Here is an 18851-nt window from a genome sequence, read left to right as displayed (position 1 = left end):
TTTTTTTTTTTTTTGTTGTCAAATTTTAAATCTTTTTGCATAAGTTGTAACAAGTTCTCGCTTTATCTCATTCACATAATTGCCTAAGTCTTGTATCAAGGAGTATGAATTATCTATCAAGATTTTAGAAGATAAATATAAGGAGGATCTTGTAGATTGTCAAAGGGTTTTTAATTAATGGAAGATTCATTCTATCAAAAGGTACAAAATTATTAGAATGGTAGTTTTGAGCAACAAGATTCTCAAGATTTGGAAAACAACAACACTTTCTTCGATGGTTTCATTGTACAAATGTTATTTTGAGCTCGAATTTTCTTCATTGGAGAATCTTAGAGTGGTGAGATCAAAATGTTCTTAAAATTTAACTCTGAGTGCTCTTTGTATGTTTGTTAGGATAGAAAATTTCTATCCAATTTTAATCAAGAAAACTTGTTTTTTGACTGTATTAGGTTCCATGGTTTTGGTAGGTAGTATTGGAGGCTAAATATTCTATTTGAAAATGTTGGTGCCCTAAGTTTTCCTTTGACTTTAGATAAAGCAACAATAATACCACTTTTGGTCATTTTCAAGAATATTAGTAAAGTATATTTAAATTTTGAATTACGTGTTATTGTTGAGCTTCACTTTTGTGTTGACGTTGATTATGAGAAAATCTCTTTGTTTTGTTTATCATGTTAAATGTTATATAGGTGATATATGACAATATAATGCAAGTTTCTAGTAGCTTTTTTCCTAATAAAAGTTCAACACGCATGTTTTTCAACCGCCCGCCATTGAACAATAGGAAGCCACTAGTCGGTCACTCCTTCAAAATTCCAATTCATTGTCTCCAAGGGACATTGTACTGATCTAAGCCATAAAAATAATAGTAAAAAATACAAAGGGACATTGTTTTCTTTCCAACACTGTATACTAGTATTTGTCGTAGGCTGTTTGCCATTTGCTTCAAGTCTTTTTTCAGAGTTGAATCCAGATTCCTTGTGGCACAACATAGAGAAAAGTAGTAAGGTATGGATAAATTTGACTCTAGATGATCTCTAAGGTCTAGTTTAACTAATAAATGTTAATATGATTAAGTTGAATATTATATTTTAAATTTAAATTTGAGATCTCACAGTTGTATGCTAGTTTTTTACCGTTTAATTTACAAACAAGAAAAATTTAATTGTAGATGAATCAACTTATAATCGCCATCATGTATTTATTATTTTAAAATTGAGATTTAAATATATTTGTTTTCCTTATTTTCATATGTTCACAATTTTAGTGGTCTGTTTTTTAAAAGTATAAACTCAATTTTTAAATCTGAAAATTTTTTGTACCATTAAATTTGAGTATATATATTTTTGCTATTGTGTCATGTTAGTTAATAAACGAGAAGTCACCGGCTGATGTAACAGCATATATATTTTTTGAAAATATGGTGGTTCGATCCGCGTTTTAAGTTTTATTCTTTTCAAATAATACTTTAATAGTATACAAAATTAAAAATAAAGTTTAATTCACATGTGAATTGATACACCACTGTCTGACTTGTTAATTGTTATTCAACTTGACACATAAAAATAATAAAATATATATTCATTTTCTATTAATTTATCTAAGGCAAAGTAGAATCTCCATTATCTCCCACGATCATTCCAATGAGATATGTTGTTGAGCAGAAATGTCAAAAGTACTTGTTAAACAAAGTTTTTAAATAAGACTTTTCTCTCCGTGCGAATTCCACACTTTTTTTAATATTAAAATATAATGATATAGAATTATTAAAATGTAATAAAAAATATTCAAATTTAAATGTAAATTTTTTAGCATTTTATTTTTTGCAAATTATTGTAAATACTAATGGATACCTTGAAAAATATTTACAACTAATCACAAAAAGTATAATTGTTATTGGTGAGTGAATAATTGAGAATATATAGACTAAGTGACAAAGAATAAAAGATTGATAAATTAGTGAATTTAAATCTACTATACTTTTTTAAAAACTAATAAGAATTTATAAATTTATACTATATCAATTTATGAATATAGTGTAAATTTCATTGCATAAATGAGCATAAATCTTTTGATGTAACATTTTTCATTTGCTTTGTTGTTTTTGAGTTTTCAAAAAATTTTAAAAAATCAATTTATGCCACCGAAAATATTATTGAGTTGAGTTGGTCGCTCTCTTTAAGATGTTTCGAGGCACTGTCCAAATTGTGCAAGACAGTCTATCAACTATGAAGTCCCTAAGATAAAACAGCTCAGATACATTGTATCGGAGTTCTACTGCACCGTAAAAAACCGTTCTAGAATTACACCTTCTATATGATAGTCAGATGACTACCACTCGTAATATAGTACTATGACCACTCGAAAGAAAAAGAAGAAGTGAGAAAGAAAGGGGGAGAAGTAGAGAAAAGCATCAGATGCGGAGAGCTTTTAATATGCTTTTCCAACTGAGGAGAACCCTCTATTTATAGAGGAAATCTGTAATTGGATCAGAGAAAATCAAACGATCCGTCAGAACGTGCGCTCCAAGATTTTGACCACAGAATCGTGCACTCCTAACTTCTCTAGGTTTTTGACCGGGCAATAACATATTTGTGAGTCCAAAGATTAGGGTTTGACTGGGCATCCAGATACACGAATTCAAGAAGGAAAACTAGATTAGATGTTGAATTTTGACTCAGTGAAGGGCAATTACATAATTAATGTACCAATAAGAGATAAAAATGCAAGCATTCGTTTAATATTAAATAAATAAATAATTTATTAATTTTTCATATACTAAAAAATAATACACCATTTAGCCCAGATCCGGTCCGGCCGAGCCAACCGGTAGGACTGCAACAGAGGCGCGCGCGCGCACGTGTGTGGTGGTCAATTTTGCATGTGTTTTTTCTCCTTTACAAAATTGGGGTACCCCTTGGGACATACCCTAAATTCCACACCTCCACCTTATAAATACTACTAGTGTGTGTTATCCCTCCTATGTAAGGCTTCCTTATTTTTTTCAATTCACACCAACACTAGCTCTCATTAATGTCATCATTATTTCCAATAAACTTCCATTAATATCATCATCATTTCCAACAACTCCTCACTTGAATTTAAAAAGAAAGTTTCTAAAATATCGTTAAACGCTTCTATAAGATTGTGCATAAACATAGGTGTCTCTTGCCTTGCACCTTTGCATAACAAGTAAGATTCAGATTCAACAAGTGTGACTCGTAGTCTTGAACACTATCTCTAACATCAAACCAACACAGAACATTTTCATTGGGTGTATTCTCAAAAGCCCGTGCATTTATGGTCCTGCACTTGTATCCCAGTATAGTGAACGCTCTAGGAATTATGCCTCGAAATTCCATAGAAAGCGACCTAATTCCACATTCACATAGGTGAGTCTATCTAGAGTTCTCCTGTAGCTAGGTACTCCACTCCACATATAGATCTCATTAAGAGTTTCTATTTTTTCATCCTTATTTTTTCATCCTTCTCTCATATATAATATAACATGTTCATCTCATATCACTATGACTTGTTATTATCCATTGAACCTAATTCTTTGGATTTCCAGTCTTTTAAGTTGAGTACCATCATGAGTGACTCATTGATCTATAGACAATAATCCCATCCTTTTGGATGTAATTAGGACTTTCTCTCTAGCTAATCCTTTCGTCAAAAGGATCTGCTAAATTTTCATCAGTTCGTACATGATCCACTATAACAGCTCCTTTAGAAAGTAATTCTCTAAATGTGTTGTTCTTACGGCGTAGTTGTCGTCTCTTACCGTTGTAATAACGATTCTCAATCTTTGCAATAGCTGCGATACTATCGCAGTGGATCAACACAACTGGCAAAGGTTTTTCCCATAAAGGGATCTTAGTTAGCAAGCATCTCAACCAGCTTGCTTCTTCACTAGTAGTAGCTAGTACTATCATTTCAGACTCCATAGTGGACTGAGCCAATATAGTCTATTTCTTCGATTTCCAATATACAACACCACCAGTTATACAAAAAATATAGCCATTGGTTGTTTTGGAGTCATCTGATAAAGTGTTCCAATCATCATCAATGTATCCTTCAAGGACGACAGGAAATCTTTGATATTGTAATTAGAGACTCATGGTCCTTTTTAGGTATCTCATGACTCCTTCAATAGCGTGTCAATGCTCCACACTAGGTCTACTAATAAACTTGCACAACAATCCCACGACATAGGCAATGTTGGGTCTAGTACAATCAGTCGCATACTTGAGGCTGCCAATGATGTATCACCAAGTTATGAATAGCAATAAGTGATATGAGCACCCTAATGGATGTTATTCTAGTGACTGGTAAAAACGTGTCGAATAAATCTATATTTTCTCTTTATCTAAAACCTTTGGCTACAAGGCGTGCCTTGTATTTATCAACAGTTCCATCAGTTTTTAGTTTATTTCTCATGATCCATTTACAACCTATTGGTTTGCAACCATGAGGCAAGTCTACTAAATTTCAGGTCTTGTTAGACTCTAGAGAATCCATTTCATCGTTTATAGCTTTTTGCCATAAATCTGCATCCAATGATGACAGAGCTTCTTTAAGATTTGCAGGATCCTCTTCTAAATTATAGATCATATATTCGGGTTACTCTCTTACTTCTTTGAGTTTATGTTTCACCTTGTTTGTTGCTTTCAGTGCTTCTTGTCACAGGAATGTGACTAGGTTCATTGCCCCCACTATTTCTCGATTTGAAAAGGAATTTATTTGGCTTAATTGCAGTTTTGATCCCCCTATTTTAGCTGATTCGCAAAAGTAGTCCCCCTATTTTGTTTCTCCCCAGTTTTGGTCCCTCAAATAGAATTTTGGTCTCAAATTTGATGAAATTTCATTTTTTTTGCATTTATTTAAGTCACATCATGTCTCAAAATCTCATTTGCAACAATTGTACCTAGAATCTATGATTATAAATGGTGTAGTACGACTTTAAAAAATGAAATTTCATTAAGTTTTTGACCAAAATTCTGTTTGGGGGACCAGAACTGGGGAGAAACAAAATGGGGGGACTACTTTCGCGATTCAGCTAAAATAGGGGGACCAAAACTGCAATTAAGCCAATTTATTTTCATAGAAGTCAACATCATTTGACTATATGATCACTTTCGCATATTTGGCCATAAAACCTATACGCTTTACTGTTTACTACATACCCAATGAATACATATTCATAGGCTCTACTAGCGATTTTAATTCGCTTAGGATTGGGGATTCTGACATAAGCCAGACAACCCCATGTTTGAAGATAAGACAAGTTGAGTTGTCTTTTCTTCATTGTCTCATAAGGAGATATTTTGTTTTTAGATTTAGAAACTATATTGAAAACATAGCAAACAGTCAAAATAATTTCCCCCCACTAGTGAGATGCAACACCAGAGTTAAGCATAATAGCAACAACTAGTTCAATAAGAGTTTTATTCTTTCTTTCAGCTTTACCATTCAATTCAGGTGAATATGGTGCAGTAACTTCATGTATGATTCCTTGCGTTTTATAAAACTCATTAAATAAACTAGAATCATACTATGTTCTTCTATCACTACGAAACCCCTTAATCTTTTTACTAAATTGATTTTAAATTTCAGTTACAAAGATCTTAAACATGTCGAGCGCTTCACTTTTATTTTTCATTAGATATAAAAAAGTATAGTCAGAGCAATCGTCAATAAAAGTGATGAAATAACATTTTCTATTTCTGGTTAACGTCCCATCAAATTCACATATATTAGAGTGTATTTAGTTTAGTTATAGCTTGACTGCAAAAATCACATTTTTTTCAAAATCCTTTAAAGATAACTTTGGAATTAAGCCTAAGTGATTTAAGTTTGAAATCACACATTTGTTCATATGACATAGTCTAGCATGCCAATATTAAAATCACACAACACGTAAGCAGAAGGAAACATTTTATTGATTTCAACATTCAATTTAAACATGTCATATGTGGCGTACCCTTTCCCAACAAAAATTCCATTTATAAAAATGGTGTACAAATTGCATTTATAGACTGAGTAAACCATGCCTTATTGAGAAGAAACCAAGAAACCATATTCTTCCTTATTTCTGGAGTGTGCGTGACATCCTTCAGAATAAGGTTCTTCCAGAGGTGAATATCAGTTCCACATCTCCAATACATGCAACATTAGTGGTGTGGGAATCTCCCAACAACACTTTCTTATCTTCAGAAGTATTGTATGTTTTAAACATAGCACAATCATAACATACATGGCGTGAGGCGCTAGTGTCTATCACCATCCATCTGATCCACTAACAACGTTGATATCAGTTATCATAGCAATGAATTGCTCTTCTGGCAAGTTAGCTTGCTGAGCAGGGGCTGACTTGTTCCTACAATTGCGTCTCAAATGACCCTTTTCCCATAATTAAAACAGAGAAAATGTGGGAGAAGGCCATTTCTTGGAGGTGTTTGCTAGCTTATAATTGGGACCTTAAGAGGGTTCCCATTATTGTTGTTGTTCTTTACGGTGCAATTCTGATTCTTAAGTTGTTTGTCCTTTGACTTCAGAACTACGCCAATGAATTTCTTCTTCTTGTTATTTGCAACAAGAAGAACTTCATCTTTCTGGTCTTGCTTACGAGATTCCTCCTCAATTCTAAGGCAAGTTATCATACTTTCTAGAGATAATTCTTTTGTTTTATGTCTGAGATAATTTTTAAAATATTTCCAAGCAGGGGACAGTTTTTCAATAATAAGAGCAATTTGAAACTGTTCATTTAGGGACATACCTTCAGAGATGCTCTCGTAAGCAATTTTCTGAATTTCATGAGACTGAGCTTCCACTGATATGTCATCTGATATTTGAGGTAGCGGCTAACAGCATACTTTTTTGCTCCAGCTTCCTCAGTATCATATTTCTTCTTTAGAGCATCCCAAACATGTTTAGCAGTATCGCTGGTGGAACTATAGTAATCATACAGATCATCAGCAAGTCCATTCAGAATATAATTCTTACATAAGTAATAATTATTTTGCCATTGGGTTAATTCAGCAGCTTTCTTAGCCTTTTCTGTTTGTTCAGCTGTTTCTGGAACAATAGGAATGTTGTCTTTTAAAATGTTGGCAATCTTTTTTATAGTTAAGAAAAATAACATCTTTTGTTGTCATTATTTGAAGTGACATCCCTAAAATCAAAACGGTTTGTTGAAATCAGAATCAAAAGCAGAAGAACCTATCCCATTAATTTCGTCGGTAGACATGACTCGAAACGTCTTAAAATTGTTGTTTTTGAGTTTTTATAAAACTTTAAAAAAAATCAATTTATACACAGAAATTACTACTGGGTTAAGTCACGGACTAGGTCGCTCTCTTTAACCACAAAGTCCCTAGGATAAAACAACCTAAATGCATTATATCGGAGTTATATTGTATTGTAGAAAACCATTTTAGAATTACACCCTCAATATGGTATTCAAATGGCTACCACTCGTAATATGGTATTATGACCACTTGAAAGAAAAATAAGAAGTGAGATAGAAAGGGGAAGAAGTAGAGAAAAGCCTCATATGCAGAGAGCTTTTGGTGTTCTTTTTCAACGAAGGAGTCCAAAGATTAGGGTTTGACCAGGCACACAGATGCAGGAATTCAAGAAGAAAAACTGGATCAAATGTTGAATATTGACTCAATTGAGGGTAATTACGTAATTAACGTATCAATTAGAGATAAAAAAACGCAAGCATTAGTTTAATATTAAATAAATAAATAATTTATTAATTTTTCATATACTAAAAAATAATACACGACTTAGCCCAGACACAGGCCCGACTCAACCGACTAGACGGAGGCATGCGTGTGGTGGTCAATTTGGCATGCATTCTTCCTCCTTTACAAAATTGGGGTACTCCTTAGGGCAAACCCCAAGTTCCATGCCCCACTTTGTAAACACTATTAATGTGTGTTTTCCCTCATATGTGGGCTTCCTTATTTTTTCAATTCACACCAAGACTAGCTCTCATTATGTCATCATTATTTCTAACAATCTTCCATTAATATCATCATCATTTCCAACAGTTTTCAAACTAATTATTAAATTTTTATTTGTTTTTAATTCAAAATCATTTATCTTTTAAAATAATAAAAAATTATTAATTATATATTTTTCTATCAATTTACAAAAGGTTGTCTTGTTTCCAACGTAGACCTTTGTCATTGACGGCATTCTATTTGCTCGTAGTCTCTTTCTTTCAATTTAGTTACAACAGAAAACAAAATAGCTTATTTTTTAAAGAAAGAAAAAAAAGAGCTCTTATAAACAAAAGAAAACAAAAGAGCTCTATTATTTTCAAATTTCAAACCCTTTTCAAATTTCAAACCCTCTAATAGGAGTATAGGACAAACTAACTTAAGTTGTTTAAGTTACTTGTGTGGGTCCAATTTGCTACATATATTTAAACAATCTATAGAAAATCTTAATTAGTGTTTTTTCCAATGGTTATTACAATAAGAAATACGTATTTAATTTCACTAATTTATATATTTTTTATTTGTACTAAATTTTGATTCAAATTTAAATATAAAATACATAATAAATGATAAAAACTTTTAAAAAATATAACCTTGTTGTATTAAGAAAAAAATTTCACTCATTCACTCTAGTACTTAACCACTTCCTTTTTTATTTTTTTTTACGAGAACTACTTTCCTTCTCTCAATAAATTATTGGATATGAGTACCAAAAACATGACAAGCCTTCTTCCTCTCTCACACACAATAATATGGTAAGCATGTAGCATATGAAGTAAGTTATTTTTGTTGTGTTAGTTTTTTGTTTGTGCTGAAATTGATAGTTAGGCAGTTATGCTTACTATTTTTTTTTTTTTTTGTAATCTCTTCCCTCTCATTCTCTAGTATATAAGTTGACTGGATAGAACACTTGGTGAGGAGGGTAAGAGTTGAAACTCTGTAATTTCTTCAAATTGATTGATTCTTGAATAAAGTGGACAAGGCGGTGCTAAGTCACGGAGACGTAGGTCACATTGTGGCTGAACTCCGTCATCAAACGCATGTGTTCTTATTCTTTCAATTTTTGTGCGAAGGTGAACTTCGCTCAAGGAAGTATATTGAGATTGTTAGTTAGATTTTTTGGTTCAACAATTGGCATCAAGAGTCTAGTTAAATCTTGGGAGGCTTAATGGAGATGCCAAAATTCAACATCAAAAAATCAATTGAAAAAATGACTCTGCTCTATGGAGGTTAAAGATGAGGGTAGTACTAGAACAACAATTATTGGATGATGCCCTTGAAGGAGAAAAGAAGTTGTCACCAACACTATCAGAGAAAGAAAAGAAAGATCTAATGAGTAAGGCTCATAGTGCTATAATATTGTGCTAGGGTGATAAAGTTTTGAGGGAAGTGTCAAAGGAAAAATTTGTTGCAGTAGTTTGGTTTAAATTGGAAAATATTTACATTACCAAGATTCTAGCAAATAGATTGTATTTGAAGAAAATATTATACACCTTAAAGATGCAACCTGGTACTACAATTAAATGTGGATGAATTTAATAGATTGGTTCTTCACCTTGAAAACATTGGCACTAAATTGGAGGATGAAGATCAGGCCTTATTGCTAATTCGATCATTAACTAGCTCATATGAAGTCCTTTTGACACACTCATCTATGGGAGAGATTTAATAACACTTGAAGAAGTGCAAGCTGCATTAATGGATAATAAATTTTTTTCCATGAAGTCAGACGACAAAGAATCTAAGGCAGAAGAGAGTTTCATGGTTAAAGGAAGAAATGAAAATAAAGATAGGAAGGGAAAGAAAAAGTAAAGATCAAAGTTCAAAACAAAAGACAAGTGTTTCATCTATCATAAAGAAGGACAGTTGAAAAAGAATTGTCCTGAAAGCAAGTCAAAGAATAGAGGCAATGGTGAAGATAGTTATGATGTTTCGATGGAATCAAATGGATATGATAGCTCAGAAGTGTTAACAATGGGTGATGGATTCGGGGTGTTCTTATCACATGTGTCCAATGGATGAGTTGTTTCCAGAGTATCAGCCTTATGAAGGAGGTCAAGTAATCATGGGAAACAATGCCTCTTACAAGGTGATTGGTATTGGATCAATTAAGCTAAGGTTGGCTGATGGGTATGTGAAAATCATGTCCAAAGTAAGACATTGTCTTGAGTTAAAAAGAAGTCTCATTTCTTTAGGAGCTCTTGAGGAAGAAGGGTACAGTTTCAAAGTTGAAAACTCAATACTAAAAATACTCAAAGGTTCAAGGATAGTAATGAAGGGAGAAAGAGCTCAGAGTTGTTGGTGCGTGTTGAAAAGAAGCATTATCATAAGAGAGACTAATGCAGTAGTCAACAAAGAAGTTACCAACACCAGCCTATAACACATATAAGTGAAAGAAGGTTAAATGAGTTGTGTAAGTAAGGCCTATTGGGTGATGACAAGTTGGGAGACCTTGAGTTCTGCAAACATTATGTATAATGGAAAATTAAGGTTGAAAGTCAGTGCAATAAAAGGATTAAAGCTCTTATGACTGATAATGTTTTGGAATATTATACTTTTATGTTTAATGATTACTGTAAAAAGCATGGTGTATACATGAATAATACTATAAGAAAAACCCCTCAACAAAATAGATTGGCTGAAATAATGAAGAAGACTTTGTTAGAAAGGGTAAGATGCATGTTGTCAAATGATACTACTTGTTCTCTCGTTAACATAAGTCCCTCAACAACTATTGAAAATAAGACACCTCAAGTTCCATGTCCCCACTTTGTAAACACTATGGTTTATATAAATTTAAGGTTTATATAAATTCCTCTCACTCTTATATATAAATATCATTCTCACTATATTTATTAACTAGAAAAAAGTTGTCTTTAGGAATATTTTATAATTATTTTATTAATTTAATTGTCAAATCAACAATAATTACTGAATAGATCAAATTTATAAAATTTCTAAAATTTTAGAATTATATGTCAATTTATTAAGTTAGGTTCATTCAAGAAATAATACATTTTAAAAATATAAATAAAATATTAACTATAAGATTATGTAACTATAAATATTCAATTTATATAATCTTTTATGCAATGATTATTAATATAAAAATATTCAATTATTAAACTTACAAAATTTTATATATACAATAAATTATTACCATAGAATAATTATAACCATAGTCTTATAAACTTTTAGGACCGCCCTTATATATTTATTAATTAGTAATATATGTGTGATTTACAACAATAAAAAATACAGTATATCTCCATTTCTCTTTTTTTGAGATACACGTCTCTTTTAGAGAATATATATATATATATATGTGTGTGTGTGTGTGTGTGTGTGTGTGTGTGTGGGTGTGTGTGTGTGTGTGTGTGTGTGTGTGTGTGTGTGTGTGTGTGTGTGTGTGTGTGTGTGTGTGTGTGTGTGTGTGTGTGTGTGTGTGTGTGTGTGTGTGTGTGTGTGTGTGTGTGTGTGTGTGTGTGTGTGTGTGTGTGTGTGTGTGTGTGTGTGTGTGTGTGTGTGTGTGTGTGTGTGTGTGTGTGTGTGTGTGTGTGTGTGTGTGTGTGTGTGTGTGTGTGTGTGTGTGTGTGTGTGTGTGTGTGTGTGTGTGTGTGTGTGTGTGTGTGTGTGTGTGTGTGTGTGTGTGTGAGAAGAGAGAAGTAGCCATACATCATTTTCCAAAACAAAAAACAAAGATTACTTTAAGATTTTTGCTGGCACCGAAAACAAAACGAACAGCAAGGAATAGGAGAAGGAATAGGAGAATGATGTAATAGATAATACTCTAAACCCTAAATTAAATATATTACATTTTTAATCACTTGGAGAGTGTCTAGGTGGAGAAAAAATAATAGTATAATCTCCGTAATAAAAACTTAGAAGTATAATCATAATGCATGTTATAAAATTCATATTAATTTATAACATTTTAAAGCTCCTTAGAATTCTTCATAAAAGCAAATATATGTTTTTCTTCACTTTTATTAGAGATAAAAGTAATTTTAAAAGTATGAAATCATTATTATTATTTTTTTATAATTGATATTAATTTAATGCTAAAGTTTAAAAGTTTTTTTTAAAATAATTTATAACTTTAAATGTAAGATTTTTTTATTATATTCAAAGAAAGTAAATATCATTGTAATTAACTCACATAACTGTAAAATCATAAATTCAAATTTAAAATATAATATAACAATGTAACATATCGATATTTATCAATTAGATTAAGACTTTAATATCTATTTATAACCGAATCTAAAAAGGAAAAGTAGCACGATAATCTTATGCTTGAAAGTGTAGCTTCACAAAATTCATGTCGACAGCACATTGCAATGTCTGAGAAATGTAAAGGAAATACAAACCCGGGACACAATAATTATTCATCTCTATTGATTATGATAACTAATACTAGAAAATAGTATTAATCAAAATTGATTTAATAAAATAAATTTATCCAAAATCATAAATAGCTACCACTAAATCAAATGTAAGCTAAAACTTGTTTAGAACATAATTCAAGAAGAAAAAAACTCAATACTATTTTTGGTTCGAAATACAAACTTAAAATTACTGATGAATGATATCCACTTGATCTAATCCATAAATAGAAAGATTAAAGATTAATCACCATAATAATTGCACTTGCACCCCACAATCATCAAGTAATACATAATCCTTCATGAAACAAAGTGCTAAAAAGATCCATCACATTCTTTTTAAGAACAAGTCCAATTTCAATTCCACCACTCCCATCTTTGCTTTCTGCCAAACCAATAGTTAAACCTCTATCAATTGATATTATCTCCACTTTAGAAGCTTTTCCCCAACCAAAATCAATTCCATAAACACCAAATCTATTAGACCCTGCCACACTTATCATTTCAACTTTTTCACTAGCCAAAGAAGCATATTTAGAAAATACATCATTTGCTCCTTCAAGAACACCTTTTTCATTTATCATCTTTATTGTATCATAAATACTTTTAGCTACTAAAACCAAACCATCTTCCTTTATGAAATCCAACGGTTGTGATTCAACCATACGTCCCCAGACACAATTCCCAAAATAATTATTTGGTATTGACGGTTCTAACCTTGTTCTACAATCAACTGTGAAAGCAAATGAAAATTTCTCTTTCTCCTTTTCAACTCCATGAATAGCTTTTGCAATACAAATGAGTGAGTAAGCACAAGTAAGAACAAAAGATGATAAATTTTGTGGCTTTGACTCATTGGTGTAAAAATTTTCCCATTTTGATAATACCCTTTTCTTTATTTTATCCAAATCTTCACGTGTGAGGTTGAAAGTTGCACGAACATGGTCTTTGAGTTTTGGTTCAAAAGGTAAAATTTTCAAGCATTTTTCGTTTCCTTTTTCATTTGGGAACATCTGGGTTAAGAAGCTTTTCCAGTTATTCATGAATAAATCACTAAGTTCATTTTGGTCTTTGATGATTTCTCTATTGAATAAAGGTTCTAACTTTGGTAACAAAGTTGGAAAATGTTGTTCTGTTTCAATTGTTTTTTTGTTTAGATAAGACCAAGCTTCGATGAACATGGTTGAAGATTTTCCATCAAGAACAGCATGATGAGTGGTGATTCCGATGGAAAATCCATTTTTTGGAAAAAGGGTTATCTGAATGGAGATAATAGAAGCAAAAGAATCGGTTGATTCTAAATGGGGTATAAAAGAACGAGACAGAGAAGCCTCATGAGGTGAATTTTCAATGACATGGTTGAAATCTGAATCAGATTCAGCAATGATCAATGAAACAGAATCATTTGGTGTGTATTGGATTATTGGTTTTTCTGAAGGCCAAACGATTTTACCAGCTAAGGGGAGAAAATGCTGGAGGGTTAAAGAGAGTGAAGACTTTAGATTTGGAATAATTTTTTGGAAGAAGTGAGAGGGGTGTGATTGTGAATTTGGGAGGGTGTAGAAGAAAATACGTTCTACTGGATGGAATCTTAGCCAAAGTGTGTCGAAGAATGTGAGAGGGAGTGTTGTTGTTTGGGTTGATGATGATTGAGGAACAACTTTGAAGTGTTCGTGGATTTTGAGATTGTTGTTGGAAGCCATGTGAAAGAGAGGAAGTGTTCTTGTTTGAATGAATTTCTTAGCTTTGAAAGATAAGAGGGAATAATATTTGTTGTGAGGAAAAATGTGTCCAATAGAATATAAAGATTTCAAAATGATAAGAGAGAAGAAAAGATGAATCTATGAAAAAAATACGTGCGGATTACTCTTAAAAGTGGTCCAAATCTTAAGTAGAGATCTACCACACTTTTTATAATAGTCTTTTTCTTCTCAAAACAATGACTTAATTGTAATTTTAAATAAAAAAATTAAATATATCCTTAAAAATTCAATTAGTCGAACAAACATAAATAGTTTTTATTTTATATTTTTTAATTAAAAATAATATTTATTTATTTAAATTAGAAGAATATATTAACTAAGAACAATATAAATATAAATTCATCAAAATTTAAAAATGATAAATCTATAAATAAATTTATATTTAAAATGAAAAAGAATTATTCATTTATATTTATAAGAGTCACTAATTTTCGTTATAACTTTTAATAATTTTTAAATATAGAAAGTTTCCATGGCCCTTAAAATTCGCCTAACAATGTCTTATATCTAGAATAAAAAGTATAAAATTTCCTCAAATATCAATGATATAGCTGAGAGTAAAACATGTCTTCTAGATGGATGCACAAAACTTGTAGTTTTCAACTACAAAAAAATAACACAGAACTACGAATATTCTATAAGACGGAAATGTATAAGCTCCGTTATCTCCTAAGCTACCAAAAAATATTGTATTATTTCCAATACTATTTGCTTGTGGTCTATTTCTTTCATTTAGTAATAGAAAATAGAAACAAAGACCGATTCAAGATTTTGTTTGGGTCACAAAAGTATGGCTGTAGCTTTTTTTGTTTTTTAGTATTACATTCGCAGTCATCACATAGGACATAGTGGAATATTTGAAATTTCCAATTAGTTCATACTATCGAACCAATTATTAATGCATAAGTTTGGTGGTATTGGTAAAAGAAAAGGTTGGCTGGTACTGTTAAAGAGTTTTTAAGGTGCATGCAACTCATCCATTTACAACAATTTTTGAAACTTTTATCATTCGTCTTAGTATTTTTAGTTGATTTTGATTGAAATTTATATAATTACTATTTTAAAAAGAAAGTATAACTCCTCCATCGAAATCATTTTAGAAAATTTAAAATGTTTTATTTTCCTATAAAAACACAGTATTTAAAATTATTTTAGAGCAAAAATTTACAGAACCATTCATATTTAAGAAGAAATATTTAAAATTATAATTTTAAAACTCTCTCAAATGAACATATAATGTTGGTGTTAAATGTTGAATTCTAAATTCTAAATTGAATGAACATGACTGCATATACTAGATATTTTTAAATTTTTTAAATCTTTTGACTTAATTACATTATTTTACCACATTCACGAAAATAATCTCCTTATATTAAAATCAAATTTTTTTACTCTTCTTTTTTTGCAATTTTGGTTTTAAACTATAATTTTGACTTATAAAATGATAATTTTTAATCGAAAAAATAATGATTCATAGTTCCGATTTTAAATTTATAGAGGAAATATTCCTTTAAGGATAAAAAGTTTAATTTGCATACACTATCAATGTAAAATATTTTTTTAAGGATAAAAAATTTAATTTGCATACACTATCAATGTAAAATATTTTATACAGCGTATTATAATCATTTTTGTCCATCATTTCGAAGGTGATTACGACACAAGTCAAATAATATATAAGATAGTTGTAATTCACTATCTATATAAAAACTCTTTACACTAACATTATATATACTTTAAACTTTAAATCATAAGACAAAAAATCATCATCTTTTAAGCTAAAAATATCAATTTGTAGGGTACAAATTTATGATCAAACTTGTAACATATATGAAAATAGAGGAAAAGTCTTGATTTTAAAATAAGTGAACTATTTTTATAAATATATGAAAAAAGAAGAACAAAAGTAATTAAATTTAAAATTTTATAAAAAGTAAGATGTTGAAGTCTATTGTGTAATTGGTAATTGCTCTTTTCTAATGGATAATATGTTAGAAGTCCCTTTTCTTATAAAAAAGTTAGTAGTCGTGTTGCCGTAGTTTTTTAAAATTAAAAATTATAGTTTTAGCAAAATCACGGTAGTTTAGTGTAATTCTAACAACTTTACCATAATCTTAAAGATAGACCTAGTCCCAGATACTATTAGGCTATTAGGTTGTGCAAACAACTCAACAGCACAGACGCTCCAATTAGTAAATGCCACAAATTTTTCTTAATATAATAAGATGAAGGTGAATTTGTTTTAAGTTAAATATATTTTTAATATTTCTTATAAAATTATGATATTTTAAGTTTAGCCTTTAAAATATTTATATTCAGTTATAAACTCTATTTTAATTTTATAGAAACTCAAATATATATATTTTTTAATAAATTTTTTATAAAATAAAGATTAAAGTGAATAAAAAATAAGGATTAAAAAATTGTGAATTTTTATAGAAACTAAAATTTACTTTTTTAATTTTATAAAGACTGAATTTGATTTAATCATTTTTTAATTATTAAAAATTATATTTTTATTTTATTAAAATTTTATTTTTAAAATTAAAAAGATCTATAAAATATTTAAGTCGGTCTTGCTTAGCACAATCAAGCTGCTACTCTGAACAACACACAAACCTCTGCACAACAAAGAAAGTTGCGTTATCCATTACTTGGGTAGTAAATATTGTTGCGGTTGTTGCTTTTAATTTCAACTTTTTCATACTGGTACTCTCTTCTTTCGGTCTTTAATTATAAACATTTATTGTAAATTAAGTTTTATAAAAAAATTAATCTATTAATATATTTAAAATACTCTATATATAAATATTTAGTTGATTTTCATTTTTTATATTTTAAAATAATTCATAATATTAATTATAGATATATTTAAATAAAAATAAACATATCTAATACTTTTAAAATATAATTATTTAAAGATAATATTCAAATAACAAATATGTTTCTTATTAAAATCTATAAGTCTATCTTCATGAACCATTCTCAAAGATAGACAAAACAAAATATATATGCTCTCAAGTTTTTTTTTTATAAAAAAGTATTTGAATTAAAATTTAATTAATAATAATTAATATATTTGATATATATTATAAATTTTATATATTAATTTTTATATAAATATTATTTAATTATTTAAAAAAATATATTATTTAAGATTTTGCTAACACGTGTATTAAATATCTTAATATTAAATATATTAATAATACTTGTTAAAGAAACAAAAATCAGAATTTTATATTAAAAAGAATAATTTTAAACTTTTAAACATTTAATAACTTAAATTTTAATACATTTTCAATTTATTATTTTTCTTTTTAATTTTTTAACAAGTGTTTCAAAAATATTTATTATTATTTAATTCTTTTTAAAAAAACTTCAGATATACGAGGGACTTAACTGTTGTGCTCAAATAATTGGGCAATTCTTTTTCAATGCCCTCTTTCTGAAAAAAAAAACACCAAAATACCCTCTTTTTAAATTAAAATACTAACCATTTGGAATGGCGACTTCCTTAAGGAAGGTCTACTCCTAAATGACGACTTCCAACTGGTATCTTTAAAATAAAAAAAAATTCAATTTTTTTTCGTTAAATTATATATATAATTTAATTATTTTAATTAATAAAAATACATAAAAAAATAAATAAATAGACATTTAAATTATGAAAAAAATTTAATAAATCCAAATGGACATTTATAAAATAATTTTTTTGTTAAAAAAATATTTTAATTTTTATTGAAATAACAAAAGTAATATATATATATATAATTAATATAATTCATAAAAATAGATAAATAAAAATTTTAAATTACGATAAAATTTTAGGAAATTCAAGTTCGAAATGTCAATTTTTAAAAGGTTAGTTTTTTGTAAAAAATAATTATTACAATTTTTGTTGAAATAACAAAAGTAATATATATAAATATATAATTAATATGATTCATAAAAATAGATAAATAGGAATTTTAAATTATGATTAAATTTTTGCAAACCCAAGTTCGAAATGTCATTCTTTTAAAGGTTAGTTTTTTGTAAAAAAATAAAATTTAATTAAAATAATATATATATATATATATATATATATATATATATATATAACATTAAAATTATTATAATTCATAAAAATACATAAAAATACATAAATAGAAAATTTAAATTACGATAAAACTTTAAATTACATAATTTAATTAAATAACATCATAAATTTTACAAAAGAACGGTAATTCATAAAAAAAAATCACAAATTCATAAAAAACATCACAAATGTTACAAAAATTACGATAATTAATGTCGAAGGTGGCCTCCAGTACCACATTGTCGAGGTTTTCTCACACGTACGGGATTTTGACGACGCCTTGGTACATCACGAGTTTCTTGTTGTTGTTCTTCTTCTTCTTGATCTTCGTCTTCTTGCTGTGGAGGATGTCTAGGTGGAAGTGCTGCAGAAGAACTACTTCCACCTTGAGTCCAGTTAGATATTTGATTCAACGGAGTATATGCATTCCCAAAGCTTGGAATTTGAAAATTTTGTTGACACATATTATTCAGTAACTGGGTAGCGGACTCAGATGTATTATGACGACTGTTGAACGTGTTATACAACAATTCCTCTTCGCTTGATGCAAATGATAGTCGACGGTTGTCTTCTTGATGTGGTTGTTGACTGTCAAAATTAAATTGTTCCCCTG

At 29.4% G+C, this 18851-nt stretch overlaps 1 protein-coding gene and 1 long non-coding RNA gene across 2 annotated transcripts; one reads left to right on the top strand and one right to left on the bottom strand.

Annotated features, from left to right (window-relative positions):
* Nucleotides 1-8546: 8546 nt before the first annotated feature.
* LOC140919565 (uncharacterized) lies at nt 8547-10371 on the top strand. The gene is made up of 2 exons (XR_012162244.1): nt 8547-8767; nt 8898-10371. It is a non-coding gene; the product is annotated as an uncharacterized lncRNA (long non-coding RNA).
* A 2163-nt stretch (nt 10372-12534) lies between these two features.
* Nucleotides 12535-14275, bottom strand: LOC101508460 (phenolic glucoside malonyltransferase 1-like). The gene has a single exon (XM_004499404.4). It carries the CDS (start codon nt 14098-14100, stop codon nt 12679-12681), a length of 1422 nt encoding a protein of 473 aa, XP_004499461.1. The 5' UTR covers nt 14101-14275; the 3' UTR covers nt 12535-12678.
* Between the last annotated feature and the right edge of the window lie 4576 nt (nt 14276-18851).

Source organism: Cicer arietinum, chromosome 3 (genome assembly GCF_000331145.2).
Source record: "Cicer arietinum cultivar CDC Frontier isolate Library 1 chromosome 3, Cicar.CDCFrontier_v2.0, whole genome shotgun sequence".
Classification (NCBI taxonomy): Eukaryota; Viridiplantae; Streptophyta; class Magnoliopsida; order Fabales; family Fabaceae; genus Cicer; species Cicer arietinum.
This window is presented reverse-complemented; position numbering and strand designations above follow the sequence as displayed.

Coding starts and splice junctions, on each gene's coding strand:
- LOC101508460 (XM_004499404.4), bottom strand. CDS start 14,100: ATGGCTTCCAACAACAATCTCAAAATCCACGAACACTTCAAAGTTGTT.